The sequence below is a fragment of the Vulpes vulpes genome, chromosome 11, assembly GCF_048418805.1.
Source record: "Vulpes vulpes isolate BD-2025 chromosome 11, VulVul3, whole genome shotgun sequence".
Lineage (NCBI taxonomy): Eukaryota > Metazoa > Chordata > Mammalia > Carnivora > Canidae > Vulpes > Vulpes vulpes.
The window spans coordinates 81,847,271-81,863,050 of NC_132790.1; the positions used below are offsets into that span (position 1 = coordinate 81,847,271).

A 15,780-nucleotide genomic window follows, 5' to 3' on the forward strand; every position below is an offset into this window, starting at 1 on the left:
GATTTCTCAGTCTTCTCCTTATTCTTTTTGGATTTTGAGTCATAAAACATTTGATCAATGTTTTAGAACTTAATTATTGGGACGCCTGGGTGGCTCAGTGGTTAGCATCTGCCTTCAGCTCAGGGCACGATCCTGGGATCCGGGATCCAGTTCCGCACTGGGCTCCTTGCGGGGAGCCTGCTACTCCCTCTGCCTGTGTCTCTGCCCCTCTCTCTCTGTGTCTCTCATGAATAAATAAATAAATAATCTTAAAAAATTATTATTTTGGAAAATTTCTTTGATACTTTATCTGTGATTTTTCCCCCCTTAAGTAGGAACTTTTCTGGCAATGGTAAATTATATTGATTGTTTATTGGAACAGCCATAGAACTTTGTAATCTTAGTGGTGCCAAGACAGGTAAGGAACAGAACATCATTATCCTCCTTTATTTTTATTTTTTTAAAGATGTATTTATTTATTTATTCATGATAGACATAGAGAAAGAGAGAGAGAGAGAGAGAGAGAGAGAGAGGCAGAGACACAGGAGGAGGGAGAAGCAGGCTCCATGCTGGGAGCCCAACGTGGGACTCGATCTCGGGACCCCAGGATCGCACCCTGGGCCAAAGGCAGGCGCTAAACTGCTGAGCCACCCAGGGATCCCCCATTACCCTCCTTTAAATGAGACTTGATGAGTAGGCATATCCCTTCTATTAGTACACATTTATTCATAGTTGTATCTAGAGTTTTTATTTTCTTCCTGTGTCTGATTTTGTGAGTAATTTGATCATGGGTTTATACTCTGAATATTTTTCCTGATCTGCAAAATGAAGAGGCTATTTTTTTTTAAGATTTTATTTATTCATTTGAGAGAGAGAGAGAGAGCATGAGCAGGAGGAGAAGCAGAGGGAGAAGCAGACTCCCTGCTGAGCAGGGAGCCCAGCACAGAGTTCCATCCCAGGACCTGGACATCATGACCTGAGCTGAAGGCAGACGCTGAATTGACTGAGCTACCCTGGCACCCTGTAAAACGAAGAGGTTCAATTGGAGGCCTTCAGATCGTTTCTAGCTCTTAAAGTCCAATAATCTAATGAATTTCAAAGCTTTGTGTATTATTAGGTACCCTAACTGGAGTCTTTTCCCCCTAAGATTTAAAGTGTGTTTTCCCTGTTTCCCACCCTGTATTTCCTTTAACAGTCCTATTCTAGATGTCACTGATTTAAAACAGCCTTCATTCCAAAGGAGAGTTATAATTAATAACTTACAAGGAGAGTTACAACAACTTAACATTTGTTGATGTTTTGATTTAACTGCAGAAATGACAGTTGTAGAGCTACATTGTTTTTATTTTTATTTTTTTCTTGTGCTACACTGTTTTTATTTAATCACCTTAGCATTCTATGTTAGTGACAAGGAGTAGCAGATTATCAAACATTAAGTAAATTTGTATTTAATATTATGAACAAAGAATATCTAACTTTACATCAGTATCACATGGCACAGGCAAAAGAAGAAAGCAAAGTGACAGTAATACAGAGTTGAATGAGGCTTAGTTTTGGTTAGGAAGGAATCAGTGGTGTAGCTATGAGAAACTCACATGAGAAAAGTACACAGAAAATATGAGCCCTTGCTATTTACCTGATTCTAAGGAATGAGAACTGATGGTATTTGGCAGCTATTCAAACAGATAATGAAGATATTAGTAAAGAAACACATTACACGTCAGTAAGATTATTTTCTAGAGAGAATGTTGCTGGTCCCCCACCCGACCTCCCCATTTTTTTTTTTTTAACAGAGATCTCTTTATTTTATTAGTCTTAGACCATTATTTTTGCTTCTGAAATAGCAATCTCCCCAGATGTGGACTATTTTCACTATTGCGTTACTGCCATCTGGTGTCCATGGTGGGGAGTTCGCATTTTTTCCTATATCCAGACTTTTTTGGTTTGGTTTCATTTATTGCCAAGAAGACACTATTAAACCAAAAGAAAACATGAAGGCATTTTAAGATCTGGAATCCTCTATGATTTATAAAGATTGTACTTTAGTAGATTTATAAAGATTGTACATTAGTTGTGACTTGGGAGTCACACCGCCTATGTTTGATCCTAGGACTATAATGTTTAGTTCACTGTAGTCAACTTATTTAGCCTTCCAAGCTTCTGTTTCCTCAAAGTAATAGCGTCTGTCTTTTACAAGTGTTGTGAAGGATGAATTAGACAGTACGTACAAAGCAGAACAGTTAGGTACTCGGTGACTGTTGCCTTCTGTCAGAAACACATTGCTAATTTTGAACAATGTCCTCTAGAAAATATATTAATATATATTATCAAGTGTGTGTCACTAATATATATTGTTAAATATATTAATGTTTAAGAATGATATGACCTAAAGAAGTATAATTTTACTGATAATTTTGAATGACTGTAGTAGCACTGTCCTTAGGAATAGCACTTTGCTACAGATTTAATGAATATCCATATACAGTAGTCAAGAACATGCTACTTACAGCAGACATTTCATTGGCTCCTAGAATCCCATGAAACCTTGGAGATTATAGTTCATACCATTCATTTTACAGATGCAAAAACTGAAGTTCAAGGGCACAAAGCTACTTAGTTGCAGAGTAGGATTCTATCCTGGGTTTTCTTCTACATGGTACTGTGGGAACTGTGCACTGCCTTGCGGCTCCCCAGAATGTAATAAGACGTGGAGTCTGGATTGTGCTATAATTGACCATATCATGGTTTGAAAGAAAGTGGATTAGAACACACAAATCTCTTTAGGTTTTTATTTTATTTAATGTCAGTGTAATGTGAAGGATAAGCCAACTGGAGAAAAAAATGTCTCTGCCATATTTGTGCACAAATAGTTTAATACTCCTGTTAGTAACTTAATTTTTTTGTTTTGTTTTTTAAGATTTTATTTATTTGAGAGATAGAGTGGAAGCACAAGCAGGTAGAGGGGCAGACACGGAGTAGGGAGCCCAATGCTGGTCTCAATCCCAGAATCCTGGGATCATGACCTGAGCTGAAGGTAGACACTAAACCGACTGAGTCACCCACGCACCCCTCCTGTTAGTAACTTTAGAAATGGATGCAAATAGCATGCAGTGATTGTATTTTCCAGTCTTCCAGGACACCCTATCCTCGCCTCTGTCACTACTAGGTAATATTTTGGGTTAATTCTTTCTTTCCCATACTGGACTAATAATTCCTTGAAAAGAAACATGTCTTTCATCACTATGTGTCTGGTAGTACAACACTGAATTGATGATGAATCAATTGACGAAGGAATCCCCTTCTCAGAGCAATGTAATTTTTAGATGAGGCATCAGGACAAAGGGACAGAACCTTCCACCCCAGCCTTTGAGAATTACTTAAAGACTAATTCAGGGCTGAGCTTTTGAAGGCTTACGGAAAAAAGCAGTGTCTCAGGAGAGAGAAGTAGTTTGACAATGGTTAATATTGTGTAGAGGTGAGACATCACCGGCAGTTACTTCCAAATTTATGAGTAATCTTTTACCTCTCCTTCTCACCTCCTTTCTTTATGGTGTATCTTTTCCTTTCTATGGCAGTCTGTTCTGTCTTCTTTCTCTACTAGACACTTTATGACCAGCTTGTACAGAGGGATAGGGAAAAGGGAGGGGAATTGTGAGAAGTTCAGCCAAAAGCATCTAAAATATGCCATACTGAAAGGCTACACTAAGCTGGAGCTGAGTAGGTGAACAAAATTAGATTTCTGCCCTTGAGGGTTGAATGGTAGGGAAAAAGAGTGTGCAAAAACCTTATTCCCTGTGTAACTCCTGTGAAAGAACTTGTTAAAGACTAACAGTGGGGAAGTCCAGAGGAGGGAGGGAGGGCCTGTGCAGCTGCCTTTGAGCAGAGGGAGGATGTTCGAGGAAGCTTCTCGGGCCTGTCATCTGAAGGGCGCATATAAGATCTCCATGAGAGACCAAGGAATTCAAGCTCAGGGCATTTAGTCTTTTTATAATATCTCTTAAAAAAAAAAAGATATACTTTTCCTCTGATGCATGTGACCCCTAATTATTTCCCCTCATTTTGTGAGATGCTTTGTGCCAGTGTCCCTCTGCTTCTAGTACTGCTGGTTCAAGGGGCACAGGAATGAGGTGTGATTTCTGTCACATGGGGAGAGTTATCAGCGGCAATTCAGATCATTGTAAGTTATTTTCTTTCAGCCTGAAATGTATTTGGTTTTAATATTTCTGGAAGTGATGTTCCTTGACTGCTTCTCTAGTCATCCTAAGAAGTGCTGTATTTTCTCATTGTTATTTGTTATTGTAGGCTTTCACTCAAATTCTTAGCTTTGTAAGTTGGAATGTTAGAACTTAAAAAATGAATTTTCTCCTGAATGACTTTTTTTTTTTTTTTTTTTCTTTCCCAGTTGCCAAAACAAAGGGGATTTGGCGATGGAGGCTTTGTTGGAAGGAATACAAAATCGAGGACATGAAGGGTAAGTTCACTTTTGACCTTAAGCTTCTCACTGAGTTTATAAAGCATATCCTCCAAGTTATGCCTCTGACCATTGTGTGCTTTGGGTACAGAAGCAAAGGTGCTGAGTGTAACTTGGCTGATTCTTGTCGTGTTGTGGACAGTATCTCTTTGGGGCATCGGCCTCATCTCAGCAGTGTGAAGCTGGCCGCTTGCTTTCATCCTACTCTTAGTTTTTTCCTCTTCAAAAGCAAAAGTAGAAGTTTAGAAGTTTTGTACACTAAGAATAAATGCTTTTATAAAGAGATACTTAAACCTTTGTAGCTATAGCTTTCTGTGGCCATTCCTGCAAACTTATTTGAATTCAGTAAATCTCTGTTTACTTCTTTTTTTGCCTCTCTGATATCTGGCATCTCCTACAACTGTGAAGGATATCAGTCAGTTTACAATAATAAGGTCAGTTGCAGTAAGTTTCTAATAATAATGTGGGAGGGAATAGTTGAAATAAATGTGGCTCAAGGATGATTTTCTTGAAACAGCTTCTAAAATTGTATTGTCATTTTCCCAATTGTTCACTTCCAGGGCTTTTATTTTGGTTAGCTAAGAATGTGACAGACTTGCCTAATTCTTCCTGAGAGCTTTCCTAAAACATTACAAAAGAGCTGCTTGTTGGTTGTGGAAGCCTCGCTCACAAGCCAGACTTAACCATCAGTCTTGTGTTTGACCAAATGACTTAGGCTTCAGGGTTGGCTGTTAGAAGAAGACAAAATATACAGTGGAATAAGTAATCACCTTAAGATGAACATTAAGAGGAAAAGCTCAGGGGTGCCAGGGTAGTTAGTTAAGTGTCTGCCTTTGGGTCAGGTCATGATCCCAGGATCCTGGGATTAAGCCCCACACCAGGCTCTCTGCTTAGCAGGGGTCTGCTTCTCCCTTTCCCTCTGTGCTCTTTCTCAGGTAAATAAATAAAATCCTTAAAAAAAGGAAAAGCTTAGAGATCCTTTTCTTTGCCTCTAACAATTTCTTTACTGACATCGTTCCACCTCAGGTGGGTTTACATCTGCTATATTTTTACATGGAAAACCAGAAAAGTCGTGGGCATGTGTTCTTATTTACAGGGGATTTTTGACATCCTGTGAAGCAGAACTACAAGAGCTGATGAAACAGATCGACATAATGGTGGCTCATAAAAAATCTGAATGGGAAGGGCAGACACATGCTCTCGAAACTTGCCTGGACATCCGTGAACGAGAACTTAAGGCTCTTAGGGGTCAGCTGGATATGAAACACAAAGAGGTACAGCTGTTGAGTCACTCTTTTTTTTTGATATCTTGACCTTCAGTTTTATATTAACTATGTTTCTTAAGTATTTAAGAAAGCATTTGTGTGTCAAGTTAGTTTCTATATTATCTTTTAATTCTAGTGGTTTCTTTTAGGAGAAAAATTAGTTGTGAAAACACATAAGAATATTAATATTTATTTCAAGTATCATGTTAGCTTGGTCACACGTAATACATAACTTCTTCAGGAAAATGTGAAGGTGTCAAATATCTTTGTATAACCCTCATCCTATACCATGCCCATGTTAATGTTGACTGAGTTTAATGAATGTTGTTTTTGGCCTCCTTGTATGCCTAGGGTAAAAAAGTTAAGCCCAGAATTCAATAATATGCCTCTTTGGGTATAATTGGATAGAAAATTCAGAAAACCCTTTAAAAATTTTTATTTGCCCTTATTGAAAATTAGGGGAAAAGAAAGAAAAGGGAAAAATAAAAATTACTTGCAATCTCACCATCACTAGTTATTGGTGATTTGAGGGAAAAGTTTGATAATATGCTGACTGATTTCTCATAGATTAGCTGGTATAGTAAAAAGAAGATCGTGGGATATTGGAAGGGAAGCAGAAAGCACTTCTCAGCCCAAGAATTGCTTCTAAATGTCCGGCATGAATTTCAGCATGAAGATTGGAAGAGTTGTAGGGAAGCACTGGTCTCAATCCCCACTCTGCTGGACTTTCCTACCAGTAGGATCACCACATATTAGTGCTGTTACTCAGCTTACTTAGGAACACACATATGCTAGTATAGTATGCACACTGACATTGTGATTCTTTTGATGATACTTACCAAGAGTATTTTAGAAATATTTCATGTAACAAGGAAAGAATTAGGCTTGATAAAAATGTTTTTTTTTTTTTTTTTTTCAAAGATTTTATTTATTTATTCATGAGAGACAGAGAGAGAGAGAGAGGCAGAGACACAGGCAGAGGGAGAAGCAGGCTCCATGCAAGAAGCCTGACATGGAACTCCATCCCGGGTCTCCAGGATCATGCCCTGGGCTGAAGGTGGCACTAAACCACTGAGCCACCCAGGCTGCCCTGGATAAAAATGTTTTATGCTTGTCTCACTGGCTGACCATTTGCACTTTGAGTCAAAGCAGTATGGGGTAATATTGGCCATGTCAAAATCAGTTTTCTGTGAATGTCATTTGCTAACTGGAACTTATTTTAAAATTTGGGTAGACCTTTGAGAATGTATTTTAAAATTATACTTCATGTAGAATGTAGAAGGTGGTAAAAAGGTACCTGAAATGATAATCATATTTGATTTTTTTAAACATTTAGGTAATTTAGGTAGGGTCAGTGCTCCTTATCTGGTAAGCTACTTTAGCTACCACTTCTTTATTTCTCCTGGGGTAAAACAAAAGTAGTTTTAGTTAGTAAGTTAAAGTGATTATGGTTTCTTAGCTAAGAAAAACACCGTATGTATATATAGATATCTAAGTCGTTTATTTTGTTAGAAACCCATTAAAGAAATTCCCATGTGTGTGATTATGAGAATATTTAGTCACTCTGAGGCTGTTTAAACTTATTCCTATAGCTTAGTTTTGATGTCAAGGGCATTACTGCCATTACTTAATACCTTAAAAAGAAATTAAAGGGATTGAATTGATAGGTTCCATGGTAAGGATCTGAAGATTACAATTTTGGCCTGGGGACATAAAAGAAATTTAGAATTGTAGCTGTCTGGTCAATTTACTGCTTCATTGATTGGGTTGCTGAAAGTTGATTAAGTTTCTAGAAGTAAAGTGCTTTTACCAAACGCTAGTAATGGGAATCTATCCCATAGAGTTCTTCTGTGAAATTGTGTTGATATTAACACATTCATAATCTACTTTGATATAAGAGTTAGAAAATAGGGCTTTAAGTTTTTGTCATTCTTATGTGTTTGAAACTTACAGGCCTAGAAGCAGCCCTGTGGTATGAACCGGTGCTACTCAAATGACAGGTCCATGGTGAGATAGAAAGGTTTCACTAGAACGTAAATCAATATATTGCATCCTTCACTTCATAGAAAGTTTTGCCACATAAAAAGTGCCAGTTGCACTACACAATGTGTTTGGTGACATCATTGCTTCACATTCTGCCTCCTTATCTTCTGCTGGATTGCTGTAGTGACCAGCTCTAGCCTGTGTGCAGATCATGCTTGGAGGAGTACTAGCATAAACAATTCAGTTTGTAAGTGAATACTTTATGTGTTTTCTGATTATATTGTTGGGATTGGGTTAGTTTTAATGGCCATATCTGTTAGTGTTAACTGCTAATGCTGCGCAGAGCAAGTTGGCCTGATGAAATGAGTAAGGAATTTGGAGTCCTGGCTCTGCCTCTTTTCAGCTGATTGGCCTTGGAGAAATAGTCTAACCTCTCTGAGCCTGTTTCATCATATGTAAAATTGGGACATGATGTCTATATCCCAGGGTTGTTGTAAAGAATGACTTGCTATTTAAGAAAGCTCTTTGAAAACCCTCAATCGTATCTAAAATTATCTTTATTTCAGCTCTTTCTTGTGTCATCCATACTGACAGTTTCAAACGTTGGCTCCCATTTCCCTGCCCAATGCCATTCCTCACTCTCAGCATTTAACATCTTTTTTTCTCCTTTTTTCTTTAAGAAATTTCAACATTGTTGAATGCCCATTATGAACCAGACCTTGGTACATAACTAAATTTTTTTTTTTAAGATTTTATTTATTTATTCATGAGAGACACAGAGAGGGAGAGAGAGAGAGAGAGGCAGAGACACAGGCAGAGGGAGAGGGAGAAGCAGGCTTCATCCAGGGAGCCTGACGTAGGACTCGATCCCAGGTCTCCAGGATCATGCCCTGGGCTGAAGGCGGCACTAAACTGCTGAGCCACCAGGCTGCCCCTACATAACTAAATTTAAGCAGTCTTTTCTTCACATTTAATATTTTTGCTTGCCATGTGATGTAAGTAAAAAGAACAATGGTTCTGTAAGGCTGGTAAGAAAAAACAGTAATCACCTGCCTGCCCTTCCAAAGCTGGATGATTCTGGTTTCTCTGAAGCAGTCATTTCAGTGCCTTTAATTCTTTTTTTTGGTATTCTCCCCATGTTTTTAGGTAACATTTGGTAGTGATTTTTGTTAATTTTCAGTTTTAGCTATCTAATGACTTGCTACTATGAATGATAAGAGTTTTGCTCTTTTACATATAATTTCCATCTCGTTATCCTGCCAGGATCATAGATCTTAATTTCTGGTTGGATCAATATTTAGTATTTACATCATTAAGATGGTAAATATTATTCACATCTGGGTCAGATAGTATAATGATAAACTTAATTCTTATACAACTTTTTTGTTTTCCTGGGAATTAATAATGATCTCATTTTCATTTGCTTTTTAAAAATGTATCTACTACTGATCCTTCTACTACTGATCCTTCCCACATCCCCTGATACAAGTGTAAATCTTCTCTGTGTCTGCAATATATCAGGTAATCTATCCATTTTCTTCTTCTTTTTCTTTTTTTTTTTGGAGCCATTCTCAAATAAGGATAGGATGTTCTCTACGTTAGCTAGCTAGCTGTCATTTTGGCAGCTCCTTTCACCATTATTCTGGAGTTTCCTATGCTTTTCTCTTTTTTGTCTCTTCTGTCATCTTTATTTATTTCTGTTTTTGGTAGAACATACTTTTGAGATTTTATTTTTTATTATTATTTTTTTATTTTGAGATTTTATGTGCCTAAAAGATCATTATTCTCTTTTTATATCTGATTGAAAGTTTGATTGGCTGTAGAATTCTTCAAAGTAAATTTTACTCAGGATGTTTTTAGTTAAATACGAATCTTTCAAATTTTAACATCTGGTAATGACAGACTGGTTTATTTGGACCAGCCCACCCACTGAGACCAAGTAAGTAAGTTAGATTAAAAAAAAAAAAGTCTGCTTGAGGTAGAGTGCTAAACAAGCTAGTGAAGAATTTACCAGGCCAGAATTTCAGCTGACTAGAGGTTGAGGGAGGAGCCCACAGCTTGGGGCAATTATTAGCTGAAATTAGAGAAGATAGCTCAGAGGATAGCTGAATGGGGTTTTTAATAACTTAAAGATGCTGAGAGAATAAAAAGTTTGGTGTCCAAGGCAGCTCTGAACCCCTCCTCACTTTAGATTAGGACCCTAAAAGGCAGTACCCTAGGAGGAAGGATTGGCTGGATTTAGAACAGGCTTCTTGAAATTGCCTCTTAGCCACACACATTTAAATATCTGAAATCAGTTTGAGGTGATCCTAGAGTGCTGTTTTCCCCAGGCATCTCCAAAGTGCTAAGGTTTTTAGGAATCTGGAAAAAGCAAACTTAAATTTTCTCCAAAGGGAAAAAAAACCCACCATTCTGGGGCTTAAGTTATGTCTTCAAATAATTTTGCAAATTATGTGCTTGATACCCACTCAGGATGTAACCCCTGACACACAGGAAGAAAGCAACAAGAATATGAAAAAGCAGAAGCAATAGAAGATAGACACAGATCCGTGACAAATCTAGATATTGGCATTACCGTGCTCTGACTTTGCAATAGCTATGTTCACTGTGGTCAAGGAGATAAAAAATAAGATTAAGCACTTCAAGAAAGAATTGAAAACTCTTAAAAAAATAAAATGAGTGGAAATTATATCAAAAAGTAAAATAACTGAAATTAGGGCCTTAAAGATTAGGGGATAATTAGTGAACTTGAAGATAGGACAGAAGAAAATATTTAGAATAAAGCATGGACAAATGATGGAAAATATAGAGGATAAGAGAAAGAAGATGAGTGAGAAGGTTTAATATGAGTGTTTTGGGATTCCCTGAAGGAGAAAAACAGCATGCTAATGGGCAGAAGCAATATTTGAAGATAAGATTTTGCCAAAATGAGGAAGGCCATGTATTTAAGAAGTCTGAGAATCTCAAGTGAGATTAATAAAAAAGTATTTACCTGGGTTGAAAACTGAAAACAAAGAGGAAGTCTTTGTTTTTAGTTTAGAAAAACGATCAAGAAAATAAAGATTATTTAACAAGAAGAAAAGACAGATTATCTACAAACAGTTCTAAACAGCTTACAGCTTGTAAGCTAAAATAGTGAAAAGCCAGAAGATACTAGAATGATCCTTACAAAGAAATTACTTTATTTTTCCTTGCCAAACCATCTAGAGTTAAGATGAAATAAAGACATTTCAGATCAATAAAAATTGAGAGAATTTGTCATTGATAGACAGACCCACACCAAGGAAATACTAAATGTTCTTAGGACAGAAAGAAAGTGATCTCAGATCGAAGCTCAAGAGGGAGGAAGAAATGAAAGGCAACAGTAGATATTTGGGTAAATCTAAATGAATAATGACTCTATATAACAACAGTAGCGTTTTTCCGTTTAACATATATGTAGAATTATAATGGCATTTACATGGTTGGGGGATAAATGGAATTAAATCATTTCCAAAGAAGGCAAGAAAGGAGAGAAAATGGATAATAGAGCTTATTAAGTACACATTGCTTTTAATAACATGATAGATTTAAATCCTGATGGATGTTTCTGCGCTATCTAAAAGTTCGCCTTACACCACTTTGCTTTTACCAAAGACTTTATATTAGTACCTGTTTTTACTAGCTGAAAGAAATCTGAAGAGGATTTTTACTTTTATGAAGTGATCGTTGCTTCTTGTAGCCATTTTGAGTTGCAAAAGGTTTCATAGGAACACTCTACTTTCAGATAATGGGGGGAACTTTGTAGGTCCATTAAATGTAATTGCATACAATGGCCTAATTAAAAGGTGAAAATTGCCCAACTGGGTAAAAATAACTAAACTCTCAATTATTTAGTGTTTATAAAGATACAGCAAAATTGGATTGTTCTTATAAGAATTGTGTGGTTTTTTTTCACCGAGATAAAACATATTAGTTTTACGTGTAAAATGTAATGACTCAGTATTTGTATATATTGTGAAGGATCACCACAATAAGTCTAGTTACCATCTGTCACCCTATGTCCTTACAAAACTTTTGTTTGTGTGATGAGGACTTTTTTCCCCCGAAGATTTAAACGCCTCTATTTTCTTCTTTATTGATATTGCCTACTAGAATATGAGTATCTAAGGTATTTGGTGATTGATGTTTTTATTTTAAATTAATACATACAATATTAGCTTCAAGTATACAACATCTTGATTTGATATTTATATACATTGTGAAATGCTGATAAGTGTAGTCACCATACAATATTATTATAGTATTATTGACTATGTTCTCTATGTTGTACTTTTTATCCTTGAGAGTTATTTTGTAATTGAAAGTTTGTAGCTCTTAATTCCCTTCATCTATTTTGCCCATCCCCCTGCCTTCCTCACTTTGGGTAACTGCCGATTCCCTATTTATGAATCTGTTTCAGTTTTGTTTTGTGTGTTTGTTTTGTGTTTTAGATTCCATATATAGGTGAGTGATGAGAACCTTTTTTGTTTTGTTTTGTTTGTTTTTTCTGAAATTACCTTTATATATTGTGATTATTACCTTGTGTTCCCCATTCTACCTCTCCCTCCTCACTTATTAATAGATGAAATTCTAATCAGTTATGGAGAGACATAGTGAGAGAGTGATGGATATTGATGGAGGTGAGGATTGGTCATGAACCAGCTGTGGCTGGTATCAAACCTTTGAAAAATAGGTTAGGATAATGTCCTTACTCTGGTTGGTAGAACTGATTTCTCTGAAGTGAGGTAAATGGTAAAGCAGTTTCAAGTCTCCTACTGTGTTTCCATCTGACATTACTATTCTGTACTTTGATTTATATAACTTTTTCTTGAAGTCTCACTGACTTTAGTTCAATATTTTTAGTTTCCAAGGTTGTTATAACTTTGTATGTCTTAATTTCCTATGAGTTTTTTTTTAATTTTTTAATAAAAAATATTCGGGAAAATAAATCAAATAGAGCAAGTTTTCATCTAAACCTAGAAGTTTTAGAAAGGTTGTGTTTTCTATTTTTTGGCAGTTATGAATTATTAAATAATTAGATGTTTGACTTCCTAAGAAGTGGGATATTGCCATGTACAGTTGAGAACTTGTTTTTACAGATAAGTACAAAGGTTATTTCCTATTTTTATGTTGTTTCAATGCCAATAATGAAAAATACTACCATCTTTTGGCTTCTAGGTTGTAATGTTGCGTCAGCAGATAGAAGAACATGAAAAAGTCAAACAAGAGATGGCCACGGACTATAAGCAGGAGTTAAAGAAAGTACATGAAGAAGTGAGGTTTTAATTTTACTATGTGTTGTATAATTCTGTCTCTTAAACCCTTAGAGTTTTGTTAATGGGCCCATTTCTACTTGACAAAGTGGGAAGTATATATTCCATAGGAGGTACAGGAGTAGAAATCTATTTTTCTGTTCTTTAAATCCAGGCAAAGAGTCTTGTCTAATTATATGTTTGGTATTATCTAAACAGGGATTCCAAAATGTGTTTCTCAGTTGAGTACCTGAAAGAAATAAAACTATTTTTGTGTAATGCTGGGAAATATTGATACCAGTAACCTATATTAAATATTTTAATTTTTTGAGTTAAATCAGTGACTAGATTTTAAATATTGGAGAGTCCAAAGTATTCAGAAGAGTTTGGGGATAAATAAGAAAAGTAAGAAAATTCTAGCGATTGAGTGTTATTCTTCAGATTGGGGAAAAAAAACCCTGCTCTTACTTTTATTTAATTCCAAAGTACTCTTCTTCTGCTTACTGAATATCAGTGTTCCATGGGAGAATGGCACAAGAACCTGGGCCTAGAGTAGAAGAGGTTTTTTTTGTTTTTGTTTTTGTTTTCTGTTTTTATCATGGCTGTGGTTTATGGGGTCCTTTAGTGCAAGGCTATTGGAATAAAAATTAAAGTTTTGTTTAAAAAATATTTTTCCCTAAATTTTTTTCTTTGATGCAATATCTTTCTCTTCTGGTGTTTATTTTTTATCTGTAGGTATGAGTTGTTCTGTTTTTAATGTATAAATCTGACATGCTCAGTCTGTTTTCAGTAGTACTGTTTAGCACTGCTCTTGCTTTCATGATAACCAATTTGTTCCACTACTACTGTTTACAAATTCTTAAATTTTAAGTCTAGAAATAACTGTGTCTACAGTTAGGCAGACTGAAGAGAAGCTATGAAAAACTACAGAAAAAGCATATAAGGGACTTCAGAGGAAATGCCAAAAATCACAGGGAAGATCGGTCTGAAATTGAGAGGTTAACTGGAAAAATAGAGGTATGTGCATAGTAATAATTTCTTCAGCATGGTCGTCAGCCTTCCTGTAGGAAGGTGCTGTTTCTAATAGTACTAGATCTGAAACCAATTTTCTGCCATCTCCACTGCCGTGGAGCTATTTCAGAGGCACATCCTGTCATCACTTGGTCTTCTGTGGTTGGTGGGCTTACTAGCTATCGGTAGTGCTCAGTAGGGCACTTTGAGGACATTTAAAAATATATGGAGACATTGGTTTGGTTGTTCAGATGACAGAGTGAAGCTGGTGTTTAGGAGACAGGAAGTAGGGACACTAAACATGTCCAGGGCCATTCCACACAGGAGGGATTACTGTACCCCAAAAGCCAGTGTTGAGAAACATTGAGAAACATTGACCACCAGTTACCAGTGGTCCTCCATGGGCAGTGTCCTTGTCCTATTTATCACCTGATAAAGTAGAGGCTCAGTCAGTGTTGAAAGTAGATGGCTTTTTGTACAGAATACTGTGCATATCAGATTGTTTATCCTCAGTTTCCATTTAGATATAGTAAGCCCTCTTTGCTGACTTCGTTTTTACTAAGGCTGAGTAACTGTGGTTATTGTGCATGTTGATTCCCGAAGGATTTAAGGGAGGTGGCGAGTCAACAGTGCCAAAGATCGATGAAACAGTGGCGCAAAGCTGTCACCCTTTTCCCTTGTATCTGCTGCTCCCCTTCTCTGTCTATGCCGTTGGTTCTTCAGTGTACCTGAGAATCACCAAGGTCCTCTTCAAGCTGTCAGAGATTCTACTCCAGTATAATGACATGGGACCTAGAAGTTAGTGTTTTAGTGTTTTATCTACCTTCATTGTCTGATTGTAATTTGAGAAATGTTCACCATCTCTCTATGATTGCTTACAATTTGTCTACTCAGAGTGACCTTTCACCCACAAAAATGCCATTATAACTACTTAGAATTATAATTTCTATGTTTAATGTTCTTTTACATCTTAATGTTTTTATATATTTGAAGAGCTTAGACTCAGAGGACTATGTAGATACTGCTTCCTCTCCAGCCATCTTCAGTGATACCTGGGTTTTTTTCTCCCATGCCCCTCATCTTCCTCTTGCTATTCATTACCATTCTCTTTTCTTTCTACCTCAAAACCCCATCTTTGATTTTCATGTCATCAGTCTGTACTTCCAGCCAGTATACATACGACCAAAGTAACCACCTTCTGATCCCTGGATTCCTTCCTTGGCCCAGAGGTTTCAGCTCCCAGGGCATTGTTACTTTCTCTATAGTTACACTTGTCATAATTCTTGAGGGTTTCAGTATCCACAGGATGATACTCATAACACTCTGGTCTTTGAATTCCTTGGTATTCTTTCTTCCATGGACCTCTTGATCTCCTCCTTGTCTCATCCACCCAATGCCACTGCCATTCTTTGGGTTCTGTCATTGCCAAACTTGCTACCTTCCTGGAATCACATTTTTAATCATCTCATTCTTTGACTGCCATCCTTCTCTTTTCAGCTCACTCCCTCCAATCTCAATAATCTCCTGTCAATAATCGTTTGATTCCATCCCCAAGTGATGAATTCTGCCTCCTTTTCACTGCAGGATGGCTACCTCATGTCCTCACCGTCAGTCCTTACCCGGCTTAAATTCCGTGGTTATGTTCCTTACATTCCCCTTCAGCTCCTGTGTCCCCCTCTTCATCATATTTTCTTGGCAAAACCATAACCAGTTAAATCCAGCTTCCTGCTCTCTCTCTACTTAGCATGTTTGGCAGAATGTGGCTAGAGAAAAACATAATCATGCTGATTGGCTTCAT

At 36.9% G+C, this 15,780-nt stretch overlaps 1 protein-coding gene across 14 annotated transcripts in view; it reads left to right on the forward strand.

The window, feature by feature from the left end:
- The window catches only part of CEP63 (centrosomal protein 63), a 55,648-nt gene that overhangs the window by 6,186 nt on the left and 33,682 nt on the right, over positions 1-15,780 (forward strand). For 12 of the 14 annotated variants that reach the window (XR_011995270.1, XR_011995269.1, XR_011995271.1 and 9 more), the window contains exons 2-5: positions 4,382-4,450; positions 5,547-5,724; positions 12,898-12,993; positions 13,866-13,988. Coding sequence is in view for 10 of the 14 variants with exons in the window: in XM_026015448.2 (XP_025871233.2) it covers positions 4,382-4,450; positions 5,547-5,724; positions 12,898-12,993; positions 13,866-13,988 (466 nt within the window). In the remaining 4 variants the exon portion in view is untranslated. Of the gene's footprint in view, positions 1-4,381; positions 4,451-5,545; positions 5,725-12,897; positions 12,994-13,865; positions 13,989-15,780 lie in introns of those variants that run through there. The other 2 variants (XM_026015449.2, XM_072726909.1) reach the window with 2 other exon arrangements.